We start from the raw sequence: 16,279 nt of genomic DNA on the forward strand, positions 1-16,279 counted from the left end.
TGTGTGTGTGTGTGTGTGTGTGTGTGTGTGTGTGTGTGTGTGTGTGTTTGGCAAGAGGAAGGAAAGGGCAGAGTATATTTAGTACACATAGTCCTGAGTGTAATGAGCTTTGTTCCCTGGAGGGACCTCATCTGAAACCCACAAAAATTTAGCCTCTAGGAGAGACAGAGACATCTCATAAAAACTTAGTTCCGTGTCTCATTAATCATTCACCCAGAAATGCAGATATTAGCCCTCTTGCTTCCTGATCCACTGCCTTCCCCACCTGTCAACAGGAACTTAACCCATCTATGAAAGCTCAGTAGTCCTGATTCACTGATTTGGAGAAAGGAACGTAGCAGTAAAACAGGGAGTGCTGCCTGGAGAATGGCAGCCACATTGGACAGCTGTTCGACTCTTCATGATATCGGTACCAGCCATCCCAAAGCCACAGGTGGGCTGCCTTAGTAGGTAGTGAGCTCCCCTCCATTGGAAGTTTTCAGGCAAAGACTGGATGACCACTCACTGGGCAGGTTGTAGAGGGATTCTTCTTCAGCAGTGAGTTAGGTTAGACAGCTCCTGGAGTCCCATCCAACTTTGAAATTCTATGATTCCATTTCCTTTCACCTGTCCATCTTCTTAGACTAAGAGGACCACGTGTATTTTCTTCTCATCTAGCCTATATGGCCAGATACTCTTCCTGTGCTTGGTCAAGTCTTAGAAACCACAGGGAGGGGGCAGCTAGGTGTGGCAGTAGATAGAGCTCCGGCCTTGGAGTCAGGAGGACCTGAGTTCAAATCTGGCCTCAAACACTTAACATTTACTGGGCAATAACATTTACTGTGACCCTGGGCAAGTCACTTAACCCCGATTGCCTCACAAAAAAAAAAAAGAAACCACAGAGGACATTCAGGTAAGCTGTTGCTTCTCAGATTGAGAAGCCACAGTCTTCCTCTAGCATCTCACCCCATTCTACTGCCAACCCAGGACTATACAGAAAAACTCCACCCCATGTCTCTAGAGCTCTCTCAGCTCCTGTCACCTCCACTTGGAAAGACAGTGCACATCCATAAAGCATGGAACTGAGATGATTTTGGTGCCTCAAGATAGGGAGGGTAAGAGCTGAAATGAATGAGAAGTGATTGAAGGTCTTGCTCACCTGAGCTGGATGGGGGGTGGGTGGGTAAAAGAACCATACCCCTATTCTTTTTAAAGTAATATAGCCCCATTTTGTGGGAGAGATTCCCATTGAGTGATCTGATAGTGATGCCTATCCTTTTAGGGAAAAGAGGGAAGGCAGCCAGACCTGACATGAATTGAGAGCTTTTTGTTGAAAGAGAGGAAAGGTATTTCTCTCTGGTTTCAGCCTTGCTTCTATGCCTGTAGCCTTCTAGCCACTTGCAGTCACCTGCTCTGTCCAAGCTCCACTAACCTATGGAAGTGGTCCAAACAATACCTCATCCCCTAGGTGATGTAATAGCCAAATGCCAGGAAAAAAGCATCAGGTGAGAGAACTCAAGGACCATTAGGAAAGGAACCTCCTAAGTATAAGTACTCCTCTCCCTTCACCCACTAACTTTCTGTGCTCAAGAGGCAATAATTCACCTGACCCTACAATGGCCCTTTGGGCTCCAAGCCCTTCCTTGGAAGCCTGTGTTTCTGTTCCTCTTCATGGGAGAGGTCCTTGAATTTGAGTGCTGCTGCCATACGCATGGCACCACCCCCTTTCTTTTTCTTCTTATACTCCTTTCCTTCTCCTTCCCCTATTCTGTTTGTCATCCCTCATGGAGCCCAGATGCTGCTGAGTTTTCAGAATAAGCATGTAAGTATCTAGGAAGAATCAACCCAATTGGGGTCAAACTGGGTGGGAGAGCTAAGGGCAGGGGTTTGGGGCATGATAAACCCTGAGGCAGATGGGGAATGGGCTCCCTATAGGGTTCAAACACAGTTCATATGGTTTATTATCAGGGCCTTAGGGGAAGGTGAGTTCTAAAAATTCAGACAAGTCTGCCCTCCCCTCATCCCTAACTCCCCACTCTAGCCCTATGCTGTCACAGATGACAGTGATACCATTTCAGTCTTCTGTCCCTGACCTTCAACCCTCTGACCTCAGCCTGGTCTTCAAATCTCTCCCACCTCCTACCCCCAAGGTGGTCACCCTCTGAGATAAATGTAGGTGTCCAATGAGTCTAGTCTGGCTCTGCCTATACCATTCTCTGGGCAGCTAGGTGGTACAATGGATTAGGGTACTGGGTCTTGAGGCAGGAAGACCTGAGTTCAAATTTGGCTTCGGATACTTTACTAGTTGTTGTGTGACCCTGGATAAGCCACTTGATCCTGTTTGCCTCAGTTCCTTATCTGTAAAATGAGCTGGAGAAGGAAACAGGAAACCATTCCAGTATCTTTGCCAAGAGAACCTCAAGTGGGGTCACAAAGAGTTGGACACAACTGAACAACAATGTACCATTCTCTCCCATCCTGCTCTTTCTTACCTCTTAGAAACTAAAACCAGGCCTATTTTTCATCTCATTCTTTCTTTCCACTTTTTCTTTCTCATTTGCTTATTTTCCTTTGCTCTGCATTTCTTTTCTCCATTAGAGATCTCTTACCCTCCCCTACGCCAATACTCCAACTCATCTGTTGTTGGAGGGAAGCACTTAAAGGCTCTGAAGGTTGGTATTTCTGTGTCTCATTTGCTCTTGGACATCCCCAGGAAGTTGGGGAACAGGGTGGGGATAAGCAGCAATTCTTGACTGGTCAGAGAAGAATTTTTTTTTTTTTCAAAGATTGAGTAAGAGTGGAGTTTTTAGCTGAATGAAGGAGGACTTATATAGGACTTAGCATCTGGCATCCATTCCAGCAAGAGTTCCTAGGCCAAATCCCCCATGCCCAAGGGTCCATATGTGCCAGTTCCCTTAAAATGAAAAGAAAAGCCCATTTTCATCTTGAGGGTCCTGGTCCATACCCTGTTGGGTTGGACAGTTGAGTAGTATAAGGTCGTAGATGAATGTAGATACAGCTGAAGCCCAGTGGGAACTTGAAGCTGTTTATCTGTGTGACTATTGGTTTCTTACTCTGTCCAGGAGTTGCTTGCTTGGAGGAGAGAGGAAATAAAAACCTCTACTCTTTCCCAGACCACCTCCTCTCCCCAGACATTTTCTGAACCTTCCTTTAGTAATCTAGCCACCAGGACCCTTCCTCCCACCTGGTACTCTGGGGACCTTCTAGAATCTTGATTTCTTTAAGAGTCTGTGTCCCAGAGCTGCTCCATTTTTTTTTTTTTTTGTATAATCTTGGGTCCTGAATTCTCTTCCTCATTCTCCTTCCTGCACTGCCTAAGAAATCACTTCTCTGGTCTGGGGAAACCATTTTGGCATATTTGTTCTGGTCTCTTCACCTTAGTACTGTCTGTTTCTATTCTTTTTATACCCTCAGTTGGAGGCAGATGCCTTTCATTAGCTCCTTTTCCTTGTTAGTTTGTCCAATACCAAGAATATAATGCCCAAATTGCAGGATCCTCATTTCTCTCCAGGCCAGCTCAAGGGTCCAGTCTGTTCCTTCTGAAGTCCAATTCTAAAAGAAACTCTTTTTTATATGTGTATGTGTGTGTGTATCTATCTATCTATCTATCTATCTATATATAATATATATATGTATATAAATTTTTTTTTTTTTTGCAATTGGGGTTGATTGACTTGCCCAGGGTCACACAGCTAGTAAGTATCAAGTGTTTGGTGGGAGATCAGATTTGAACTCAGGTCTTCATTACTTCAGGGCTGGTGCTCTATCCACTGTGCCACCTAGCTGCCCCTAAAAGACTCTTAAGAGCCTATCCTATATAATGTAAGCCTTTCCTCACCCATCACTTGGGTGCTAGAAAATCACATTTGCTCTGCAGTGTTTTCTTTCTCCCACTAGATGATGGGATCGGTTTTTTTTTTTTTTTTTTACTACAAGCATTTATTAAGTGCATACAGCCATGCTAGGCCATTGGGGATATAAATGCAAAAGAAAGAACAAGCTTACAATCTAATAGAAGACACAGTATGGCTAGCCTATTGTTACAGGCTGGTTGTCTGAGGTAGAGGATGTGGGGGCCCAGGCTTCAGGTGGAAGGTGACCTCGAAGGCTCCATTAGCTAAAGGAAAGGCCAGGTGCAAGTCAGCCAGCATCTCTGATAAAATCAGCGACTTCAGAGGCAGTTAAGTGGTGTGGTAGATAGAGCACTGGCCCTGGAGTCAGGAGGACCTGTGTTCAAATCCGGCCTCAGACACATAATACTTCCTAGCTGTGTGACTCTGGGCAAGTCACTTAACCCCAGTTGCCTCACTAAAAAAATCAGTGACTTCAGATGCTGCCTTAAAGTACAGTTGGCTCCAGAGATGGAAGACTGCATTAGTCTCCTGTTGCTGTAGCGTTTCCTAGACGAACCTTAGGCAGCCTTGACCGAGGAGAGGGACAGCTTTGATATAATAATAATAGCTAGCATTTATATAGTATATGAAGGCTTTCAGAGTAGGTTCATCTCATTTTATCCTCGCAACAACCCTGAGAGGAAGCCTCAGTCAATCAATAAACATTTATTAAGCACCTACTGTGTGCCAGGCACTATGCTAAGTACTGGGAATACAAAGAAAGTTTAAAAAAAAAACAACTAGTCCCTGCCCTCTCAGTCCAATGAAGAAGACAACCTGTGAGCAACAATGTACAAGCAGGTTAGGTACAGGATAAATTGGAAGTAATCAACAGAGGGAAGGCACTAGAATCCAGGGGGATTGGGAAAGGCATCTTGCAGAAGGTAGGATTTTAACTGAGGCTTGAGGGAGGTCAGGAGGTGGAGATGAAGAAGGAGAGCATTCTAGGCATGGGCAACCCCCAGTAAAAATGTCAAACTCAGGATACAGGCTTATTTGAGGACCCCAAAGGAGGTCACTATCACTGGATTGAAGCATGGTATGTGTAGGGTCGGAGGGGTGGTAAGATAAAAAAGACTGGAAAGATCAGGGATGTTGGGAGTGGGGGATGGGGAAGGACAAGTTGTGAAGGATTTTGAATGCCAAACAGGATTTTGTATTTGCTCCAAGAGTTGATAGGTAGCCAGTGGAGTTTATTGACTTTGTGTGTGTGTGTGTGTGTGTGTGTGTGTGTGTGTGTGTGTAACATAGTCAGACCTGATCTTTACATGTTATTCTTATGCCCATTTTACAGATGAAGAAACTGAGGCAGACAGGTTAAATGACTTGCCCAGGGTTATACCACTGGGAAGTGTTTGAGGCTGGATTTGAACTCAGGCCTTCCTAACTCCAGATTTAGTGCCTTAATTACTGTGCCACCTTGTTAGGAGAATAACTAGGAATCACTTAAGACACCTGAGATCCTGGCTCTTTTTACCATTCTGATTGTAAATTGTAAATTGAGGGGGTTGAGGTCTTGATCTCCAAGGTTTTTCTTTTCTTTCTTTATTTTATCTCTAACATTTTACAAAAATAGGCCTGGTGACACCCTCTTCACAAGATGATTGTGAGGGGCAAGAGATAGTATTAATCATCACAAAGCAATATACATATATAAAGTGATATCATCATCATTATTTTTGGATTGTTTTGTTTATTTTGTTTTTCTTTTTAAACTAGACCTGTGATTTTGATTGTATGGATTAACAAACATTAAGTTCCTACTATGTGTCAGGCACTGAAGCCTGACTCAAGATACAAAGACAAAAGTAAAACAATTCGTGCCCTCAGGGAGCTTACATTCTAGTGAGGAGACCACACATAAACAGGTATATTTGAAACACATATAAAACAGCTACAGTGTGTTGGGAAGGGCATTGGTTAGAACCAGAAAAGGGCTCATGCAGTAGATGGTACGGGGGAATTCCCAATGAGGAAACTATCAGTATAGACCTATAGCTGCTCTTCAGCTTATATAGTCTTAGCTAGTTGCTTGGAATACTAATAAATAATTTTCCTAGAGTAGGGGCTGAGCAGCAGTGGATAGAATACCAAACTTGAAGTAAGGAGGACTTCATCTTCCTGAGTTCAAATGTGATCTCAGATACTTATTAGCTATGTGACCCTGGTTAAGTCACTTAACCCTATTTCACTCAGTTTCCTCATCTGTAAAATGAGCTGGAGAATGGCAAACCACTCCAGTACCTTTGCCAAGAAAACCCCAAATGGGGTCATGAAGAGTTGGGCACAACTGTACAACAAAAGGGGTTGGCATACTACAGACAGAGGGGGTCAAATCTGGCCACCATCTCTTTTTTTGTAAGGCCAGAGAACTAAGAATGGCTTTTTAATTTTTAAATAAAGTTTTATCATATTTAAAAATGTGAAAAAGAAAGGAAGGAAGGAAGAAAATTATTCTTAACTCTCTGGTATACAAAAACAGGTGAAAAGTTGGATTTGGCCCTTGGCCATAGTTTGCCAGTCCATGGCCTAGAGTCACAGAGCCAGTGTGTATCAGAGTAAGGACTAGAACACAGGTGTTCCTGATTCTGAGGCCAGATCTCTGTCTGCTATGCCATACTACTTCTCTGCTAGACTATTTTAGATAAATATATCTGGTTATCCCCAACCAGAACAAATGACAAATATCATATTTTTTTTTACATTATAAATTAGATAAAGAGCTGAGCTTAGAATCAGAAAAAATCTGGCTATAATCCAGCCTCTGACCCATACTAGCTTTTTGACCCTGGGCCAGTTATATAACCACTATGTGCCTCAGGCAGCTGCTTGAGATTTATCTACTAAGTTATAGATGGACTGTTAATCTGTGATCTATATTGGTAGAGAGAGTTCTCACACTGGGAGCTCCCCAATATTGATGAAGTATTCCAAGTATTACAGTATCTTCTCAGGGCTCATCACTGAATTCTGTACGTATTAGGTATTTATTAATTATGTGTTTAATTGAGTTTTGCTCGGAGGAGGCAGAAGTCATTATGGGCAGGAACAGGAAGATTTTCAGGGTGTTAATGGGGCTTGAACTAGGAGATGGATAGGATGGGGGCACAACTATAGTTACAGAGATGACAACATCTTTTTTTTTTTTTTTTTTTTTTGGTCTAGACCTGCGATTTCATCAGTATTGGGAATTCCCATCATAGAAACTTCCTTTACTGTTGAAGGTTACCAACTCAACTGCAGCTTATGGTTTCAAAGACTTTGTTGTTGTTCATTTGTTTCAGTTGTATCCAACTCTTCGTGACCCCATTTGGGATTTTGTTGGCAAAGATATTGGAACGGTTTGCCATTCCTTCCTTCAGCTCATTTTACAGATCAGGAAACTGAAGCGAATTAGGTGATTTGCCCAGGGTCATACAGCTAGTAGGTGTCTGGGGCTGGATTTGCATTTAGGTCTTCCTGACTCCAGGCCTGGCCCTCTATCCGCTGTGCCATCTTTTAGAGACCAGCCTAAGGGAACTGAGTCACCCTGTCAAAAGTATATTTAAAAAAAAAAACCAACCAAACAAAAAAAAACAAAAAAATAAAACAAAAACAAAAAACAAAACCAAAAGTATATCAAAAGAGAATAGTGTCAGAAGCAGGACTTGAACCCAGGTCTTCCTGGTGCTATAATCAACCCTCTATCTACTACATCATGGCTGCCATGTATAAAAACCATACATGATAAAAAAAAAAAAAACAAAGCTAACCAAAGTACAGTAGGAAGGTATTTAGGGGCGAGTAAGGAAAGCAAAAGGAAGTCCTCTTATTTTTGACCTCTTAATTTTCATACCTAGTATATCCAATAAGCTTTCAACCAATTTAAGCTCAGGCCATCTTGAAACTAGGTACCTAACACCTATGTAACTGGGCTGTTGAAGACACATGTAAAGGAAGAGTTGATTGTAAAGCATTCAGAAATCAGAAATTGTTTCAGAAATGGTTGAAGGAGTCATGATGACCCCAGATGAAAATAAAGTTGGAGAGTGACCGAGGAACATGAAGAATGAGGGAACACAGAGGTTCAGGTAGCATGCAGTGTAATCTATTGATGGGCCCATGCAACTTGTTCATGGCTTATTAAAAGAAGGAAGAAAGGGAGGAAGAGAACAAGCATTTATTAAATGCCTACTGTGTGCCAGACACTCTGCTAAATGCTCTACAAATATTATATCATTTGATCCTTAAAACATTTCTGGGAGGTAGGTGCTATTATCATCCCCATTTTACGTTTAAGGAAACAAAGGTAGACAAAGGTTAAGTGATGCACCCAGGGTCACATAGCTAGTAGGTGTCTGAGGCTGGATTTGAACTCGGGTTTTCCTTACTCCAACACTCTATCCACTGCACCACCTAGCTGCCTTATTGATACTAAAGGAGGAACATAGAAAATGAAAATTAGCTAGTAGCTTTAAACTTCCCCCAAGCAGTGTGTTATGGAGTTTATAAGAAACAGAATGAGCTTTCGGGAGTTTGCCCTTTTTAAAAAGAAACCCACAGAATAACAACATTAGAGTTGGAAAAGAATCTTAGCAATCATCTAGGTCAGGGATTCTTAACTTTTTTGTGTGTCATCAGACTTCTTCTGAAGTCTCATAAAGTTGATGGCCGTCTTCTTGAAATAATGGCTTAAGATACCTAAAATAAACTATATAGGATTACAAAGGAAAACAATTATATTAAAATACATGTAATAAAATAATATACCTATCTATCTGTCTTTCTGCCTGTCTATCTATCTAAACTAGTTCTGGTTCACAGCCTCCAAGTTAAGAACCTCTGATCTTAGGACATTTTCCTCGTTTTACAAATGAGGAAACTGAGATTCAGAAGAGGAAAGTTACTTGCTCCTGATTGTGCAGCTAGTAGGGGCCGGCGTTGGATTAGAATCCAGAGCCTTCCAATTCATTGTTCTTTCCATTACATCCGTGGTTCCCAAACCATGTGCCCCAGCATGTCAGAGTGCAGTAGCAAACTCACAAGGTCACTATAAGGTACTTTAAAGTTTTCACCTAACTACTTAATAAACGAAACTAGTAAGGGATTTCTTTTGAAAACAATTAGATGCTAAGAACACCGTAAACCAACAAAGTTTGGGAACCTCAGCATCTACGCAATAGAGGCATCTTGGAATTGGAAGAAGCCTCAGAAATTATCCATTTCTAACCCCTACCTGCATGGAAATATCCTAGACCATAACCCTAACAAGTTAGTCATCCAGCCTTCACTTGAAGACCTTCTGTGAGGGGATCCATGCAGATTCCCTTGTCTATCATCTCTATGAATCCCTACACCATTAAGCCAGGCAACTTTGATTTCTTCTCTTCCTGTCCATTCATAATACTCACTCCTTACATTTATAATAGCACTTTACAGTTTTCAAAGCACTTTCATATATATCATCCATATCTGCCCTTGCTAATGAGTGATAAAATATTCCCTCAAAATAGCACCAGACAACTCCTGAGACGAGCATCATAGCTCAGTGGAAAAAGCTCTGGATTAGGAGTCAAAAGACCTGGGGACCTGGGTTCTACTGGCTCTGCCATTAATCAGCTGTGTGATTTTGAGTAAGTCCCTTTAACTCTGAGTTTCAGTTTCTTCATTTTTAAAATAAGTGGGTTGGGCTATATAATTTTAATTATCATATTTGGCCTGAAGAAAAGAAGACAAAATGTACTCCCCTCCCTTCTTTGCAGAGGTGAGGGACTATAGATTTGGAACACTGCAGATCTTCTCAGATGAAGTTGATATGCTGTTCAGTTTTACCAAACTTCTTTTTCTCCCTTTCTTTGTTATTTGTAATTATAAGGAAGGGTTTTCTGGGATGGGAGAGGGTTATATTTGGAAATGTAGGCAATGTAAAAACAAACTATATCAATTTAAAAATTAAATCAAGGATTCTTTAAAATCAAATTAAGGGAATTAGACTATATAATCTCTAAGGTCCATCCCAGCCCTAAAATTCTGTGATTCTGTGACTCTGAGGTAGCCATTGGGAGCAGAAGGAGAAACAAAGAACTCAGATCACCCCCATGTTGGATAATAAGGCAGTGACTTGAGAGCTGGCTACGTAATGGGAAGGGAGGGCTGATTGACCCATGCATTGAACTCCTGTGACTGCTCTTTCTGCCACCCTGATTTGTCTCCTTTGTTGTACTCTTAGCATTTGGGCTGGGGACTGTGAGGAGGCAACATGGCCTCTGCGGAGCCCCTGACGGCGCTGTCTCGCTGGTACCTCTATGCCATTCACGGCTACTTCTGTGAGGTGATGTTCACGGCTGCCTGGGAGTTTGTGGTGAACTTTAATTGGAAATTTCCGGGTGTCACCAGCGTCTGGGCCCTCTTCATCTACGGCACCTCAATACTTATCGTGGAGAAGATGTACCTACGCCTCCGGGGCCGTTGCCACATCCTGGTCCGATGCCTCATTTACACCCTCTGGACATACCTGTGGGAGTTCACCACGGGCTATATCCTTCGCCAGTTTAATGCCTGCCCTTGGGACTACTCCCAGTTTGACTTTGACTTCATGGGTCTCATCACCCTGGAGTATGCTGTGCCCTGGTTCTGTGGCTCCCTCATCATGGAGCAGTTTATCATCCGCAACACCCTTCGTCTTCGCTTTGAACAGCATGCTGAGCCTAGCGGACCTACTGCCTCACTGGCTCTGGCTAACGGCCATGTCAAAACAGACTGAGGAGTGGACCCGTGCATGGACAGTGGCCCTGGGGCTTTCTTGATCAACCCATGAACAAAAACCAGATGGGAGGAGCTGCTCTTCCTTATCACACACAGCCTCTCCCTTCTGTGCTCACTGTATCACTACACACACACACACACACACACACACACACACACACACACACACACATCCCTGTACCCACACACCATCACCATCCTCACCAGAATTGTGTATGTGTGTGTGTATTTGTATGTTAGAGGTGAAGGGGAACAGAGCTACATGGGGATGGGGGTAGGGGGGCCTATATGTGAATAACTCCCTAACTCAGAAGAGAACAGCAGAATTCCTGGGGCTGATTACAGCTATGACTTTGAAAAACAGCACCGCAATCCACTGACCATGTGACTTTAAAAACTGGGTGACAGGAAGGAAGGCCCCAGGAGATCTCTTGGGCCTCCCACACCCACCTCTTCTTGGGCCCCTTCCCCCCCACACCCACCACTGCCCTTTGCTCTGGGTGAAGTTAGCAGTTGGCTTGTTCCATTAGGCAATATTCAGGTGCTTGCTTGCAACCAATACCTCCCACGGGGCCCAAGGAGCTGAAGGACTAGAAGGAGATTGGTCGTGGCTAATTTGCCATGCCTGCACAGGAGATGGAGGCAGAGGCCCTACCTGCTGCCCCCTTCCCTGTGGCCCCGAAGCTGCTTTCTTGGTGTTTTCTGGGGCACTCTGGTGCTGGATCCCCACTAAACTTGGACTTTTGAAGGACTTAATCCTCAAGTGCTCCGTGAAGTTTCCCCCGTTTTCCCCCTCTACCCTCTTTTATTTTTGAACTAAGGGTGACCTGCCTTTCTTGTCTCCTCCCCTCACAAGCCAACACAAAAATTGCCAGAGATAGAAACCTGAGAAATCTTCTCCACCTGCCCCTACCCCTTCTCGTCTTTGTTTTTTCCTCATTTGCTGTATGTCCAGGGGAGACCACACAGGCAGCATCTTCCCTCCCAAATCGTCTACTGTGAAAGCATCTGGCATCATGGCCACCGGGCTTGTGACAGTGTTCCTTGGTGCTGGCCCCCTTCTCCCTTCTCATAGCCACCTCTCTAACAGCCTTGCCGGAGGCTGACAACCCATTGAACCCATGTGAGAATTGGGCCCGTTAGGGCCTGAGGAGGTAGTATCTTGTGACCTGGAAGAACTTCTGAGAGGTTTCCCAGATAAAGATTGTGGGGAGGGGGGGAAGGGGCAGAGTTGGGGGGTGGGATCTAAAAGGTGAGGGATACTTGTAGAATATCTGGGCCATGATTGAATTGAAAATGAACCAATCAGGAGTTGGGTGGGGTGTGTGTGTGTGTGTGTGTGTGTGTGTGTGTGTGTGTGTGTGTGTGTGTGTGTGTGTGAGTGATTGAGATTGATTCTGATTCTGATTCTGATTTTGCTTAAGGAAACCAGGGTTTGAGAGAGGTAATATTTTAGGCGAAGGAGATGCTTTAGAATGTTCAGTTGGGAACAGGCTCAGAACTTGTTGCTGGTCTTCATTTATCACAGCCCCCAGCTCCATGTTGCCTTCTCAGGGCTGCCATTCCTAGCCCGCTTGTCTCCACAAACGGGGCTTTCTCTGTGAATTCGCTCCTTATTCAGTATTACCGAACTCTTTGGAGGCATAGTTTTAGTCCCCCAGCCCCATTCCAGTCGCCCTCCCACTCCTGTGAAGTGTCCATTGCTGGCAGTGGACAGGTGAATGCCTCACCCTAGCTCACTTCCAGCACTCCAACCAGCACAAAGGAGTTAGTTAACCCTACTATGCCCTGTGGTACAGTGTTTCCTGACTATTCCAGGACACTTAGGTAATAATTAGCATCATCCCTTTTTATAAATCATTAAAAATGCCAAGACTACCAACTGTAGAAAGAAACTCCTCTTCCTTGCTGTCCTACCCAGTTTGTACGGACAGCATCGCTCATAGGTGGGAACAGAGTTTGGAGGTTGGGGGCTGGGGGGGTGGGGATATGGAGGGGAGTAGAAAAAATAGCTTGCAGGGATTAATTTAGGGAACAACTGTTCTTTGCTTTTGTCCTGGACTCAGAACAATATAGTAAGACGTCCTGAGTTTTTGCTTCCTGGATAGGTTCTCCAAATACGGGGATCAATCCTAACTGAAGGATAATCACTCCCCCTCACACAGTGTCCTCCCTTCCCCCAAGAACTTCCTGGGTGAAGGTGAGCAAAGATTGCATTCTATCAATTAGTGAAGAGAATTTGGGGGGTTGGGGGTAGTGAGGTTGGATCTGTGATTTCATCAACATTGGGAACTGCCAATGTTGAAACTTGACACGACTCGTCTATGACTTAGAAAACTTCCTAAGGCACTGAGAAATTACGTGATTTTCCTATAGCCTATTATCTAGTATGTGTCAGAAGAAAGACTTGAACCTAGATTTTTCTGACTCCCATAGTCCTTGTGTCAGGCTGCCTATAGTGACTAGAGAGGACAACGTAGTTTAGCCACAAACCTCACAAATGCTGCCCTACCAATCACCCAGTCTTCATATAGTTATGGCCTGGTGCTGAGTCACCGCTAATGCCACCACAGGAATCATAGTTTACCCCGTCCCCCCGGCCTCTTTTCAAAGACTCTGGGTTCACAGGGACCAGATTTCATCCTGGGGGCTGACCCCAAAGGGGTCATTATTGCTGTTTGGCTTTCTATCCCAACTCTGGGGTAGATCTCCCGAATAAAGCTTAGGTATGGCTTGTGTCTTAAGTGTCCCCACATGTGGGTAACAGTGTCTCCACTTCTTCACAGGTATCCTATGTCCAGTATAGGTATGAGACTGCCTTTGTTTCCTCCACAACAAAAAAATACATAAAATGCATTTTGATGATTTTAATAAAAATGCATAAAACGTATCACCAGAGCCCAAATACAGCACTCATACAGTGTCCTATCTCTCTGAAGGTAAAGGCATTTTGAGGCCACTTAACAAACACCCCGCATTTACATTCTACCACAATCCAAGCAACTCCTAGCAATATTATTTAGGATTGACAATGTCCAGATCTCTTAGCCCATGTAATGTGGCTTTAGTCTTCCAATTTTAGTAATATCCTCTTCAAATTGCATGCACTGAGAAAATCCATGAAACTCAGGAACTCTTGATTGGGAACTCTAGAACTTGGAAACTCTATCTCAAGATTATCTGCAAGGTATCTCCCGGGGCTAGAAATATCCATTCTCAAGATCACTAGTCTCTGAGCTCAGAAAAAAAAAAAAGAAGCAAAAGAAGGCAGCCGGGGCCTCTTAGTCTTGTGAGGGTAAGACTGTGTTCTTCTGCAGCAGTTAATATTTTTTGCTTGTGGGGAACGGGGCAGGGAGAAATCTCTTTTTCCACCTTCCGCTTTCCCCAACGTATTGCATTTTAGTCTGGAAATCCAAAAAGTGCCTCCCGAAAGGCCCAGTTGGCATCTTAACTCACCACTAAACACCATGCTCTTTAGGCAAGAGACTGTCCCTTCTGCCTCATAGGCACCAGGGCAATTTATGTTAGAGGCAGCTGCAGTCCCTGAGACCTCCCAGAGGAGTGCCTTGTGTCTTCTCGGTGAGGGGCTAGAGCACATATCTACGTCTAGAGGGGGTGCTCTTCTGATACGGATCCTCACCCTGTAATTTCATCAGTTTGATTGGGTTATTTATCAAACTGATCAGGGGCTCTCTTGATCAACCACCTTTACAACAGGATTGAGAGTCGAAAGGGACCTTTAGTCATCTCGTCCAACAGCTCGTTTTAAGTGACTAATGGTAGAGCTGAAACTTGAACCTATCTTCAGATTCCAAACAATGCTCTTTCTAGTATACCACACTACCCAGGCCACACCAGGCCCGTCACTGAGCTCTCCTTTTTTCTTCCATTTGACCCCTTTCCCCCCTCATATTCCCTAGCCTGGAAACCTAGAAATGGAAGCCCCATCTGTTTACTCTAAGAGCCCAGCGCTGCATTACAGATAGTTGGCCCTGGTGTGCTCCCGGAAATCCCCAGACTTCTCTAGAGGAGAAGCTGCTTCTGGTTTTCATGCCTTCCCTCCCCCAGAGGTGGCTACATTTGAGCTGGAGAGTGAATCATCCTTCAGCTTGGATCAGCCACTTCCTCTTCTCCTGCTTCATTCTTCCCCTTTTGATGCCAATGACTCACAAACGCCTGTGCTTATTTGTAGCAATAATGATCGCCCTCCATGCCTGAGAAGACAGACCCTGAGCTAGGTTGAGAGGTTGCTTATGTTTAGCCAGTGCCTTCCATTCCTCCAAGAGCTCTATCGGTATCTAAGCTAAAGACTTCTGACTAGGGAGCCCTTTGTAAGGAGAGAACTTAGAATAGCTAAATACAGCTCTAGGACTAAATATACAGGCCCATTTAGACTTTCATGTCCCCTCCCCCACCCCACCCCAACTTGTCCTCTATTCTCTCTTCATCTTTCATACAAATAACAATAAGTTGAGGATCTATGATTACAATGATGCGGGAATTTCCTCCATCCTGGAAGAATGCAAATAACTCATCTATAATTTATAGTTTTAAAAAGAATTGACTGAGACTCCCAGAAGTTAAGTGAATGGTCCAGGGTCACACAGTTAATTTGAGTCAGGTCTTCTTTACCATAATTCCAGCATTCTGCCCCTACCACACTGCCTCTCCTTTGTAAACATAAAATATACTGAAATCTGTTCTAGGGCTGTTTCTGACTCTGTCTACGTAGGATTCATGGAGGCCTGTTGTAGGCAGATACCATTTAAGGTCACACTTCACATTTCATTAAATTTCTAACCAGTTCTAACAAAGGTGCTAACAGACTGGGACCTTTTCCAACCCACCCACTGCATGGGACTATTCCCTGCCTCAAAGTAGTCCTTGGGGCTGCCTCCTAGCTTTTCTGAGGGAACTCTTTCCTTAGAGCTTTCTGACAGTCTATTATAGTATCTTTACTTAAAGTTATTTAGGGATGTAAGTTCACCTCAACTCGGTAAGTATAAACTGATTTGGATGTCGTTTACACCACCCACCATGAAGGGCTGAGGCTGGGCACCTGAGCAGTGGTACAGATTGGGAATTAATGGGAGGGAGGATGTTTTCCAAGAAGCCCCTTGGAACGAATAATTCTTTCTGCTGTGGAGGAAGAGACACTATGGCTTCATGAGCTCAAAGAGACCATTTCTTCTGTTCTGTGAGCCCTGTTGTGTCTCAAGGGTGGTGACCTGAGACAGCTGGGAAGGGGGTGATCAGTAGAGCTTTATTTTCCTCCTCCCTTCTGTCTCTGTTGAAGTAGTCAGTTCTAAAAGTCTTTTAAACCAGAAAAGATGCTTTCTCCACCCTTAACTCAAGGAAGTGGCCCTTCTTTGTATACCCAGCTCCTCTCCTTGCCCAGCCCACCATCAGCCTCCAAGCTGAATGATGCTATGCCATCATGCTCTTTCCACAATGAAGTCCAAAATAATGGTAAAAATGATAACTGATATTTTATCTAGAGCTTTAAAGTTTGCAAAGCTCATGTATAATATATTCTCATATATATATATGTGTGTGTGTACACACACACACACACACACACACACACACACACACAGAGTATGTCATTTTAACCTCACAACATCCTAAAAGATTGATGGGCA

The 16,279-nt window shown here is 43.9% G+C and overlaps 1 protein-coding gene across 20 annotated transcripts in view; it reads left to right on the forward strand.

Annotated features, from left to right (window-relative positions):
• The window catches only part of TMEM229B (transmembrane protein 229B), a 56,630-nt gene extending 45,902 nt beyond the window's left edge, over nt 1-10,728 (forward strand). For 13 of the 20 annotated variants that reach the window (XM_027843700.1, XM_027843699.1, XM_027843698.1 and 10 more), the window contains 2 exons: nt 9,386-9,505; nt 10,102-10,728. In XM_027843700.1, coding sequence (XP_027699501.1) covers nt 10,132-10,635 — 504 coding nt within the window. In that variant the 5' untranslated portion in view covers nt 9,386-9,505; nt 10,102-10,131 and the 3' untranslated portion in view covers nt 10,636-10,728. Of the gene's footprint in view, nt 1-275; nt 434-1,745; nt 1,802-5,612; nt 5,652-7,058; nt 7,216-9,385; nt 9,506-10,101 lie in introns of those variants that run through there. The other 7 variants (XM_027843690.1, XM_027843687.1, XM_027843689.1 and 4 more) reach the window with 6 other exon arrangements.
• The last annotated feature ends 5,551 nt before the right edge of the window (nt 10,729-16,279 follow it).

Source organism: Vombatus ursinus, unplaced genomic scaffold (assembly GCF_900497805.2).
Source record: "Vombatus ursinus unplaced genomic scaffold, bare-nosed wombat genome assembly UNPS02014926.1, whole genome shotgun sequence".
NCBI classification, from domain to species: domain Eukaryota; kingdom Metazoa; phylum Chordata; class Mammalia; order Diprotodontia; family Vombatidae; genus Vombatus; species Vombatus ursinus.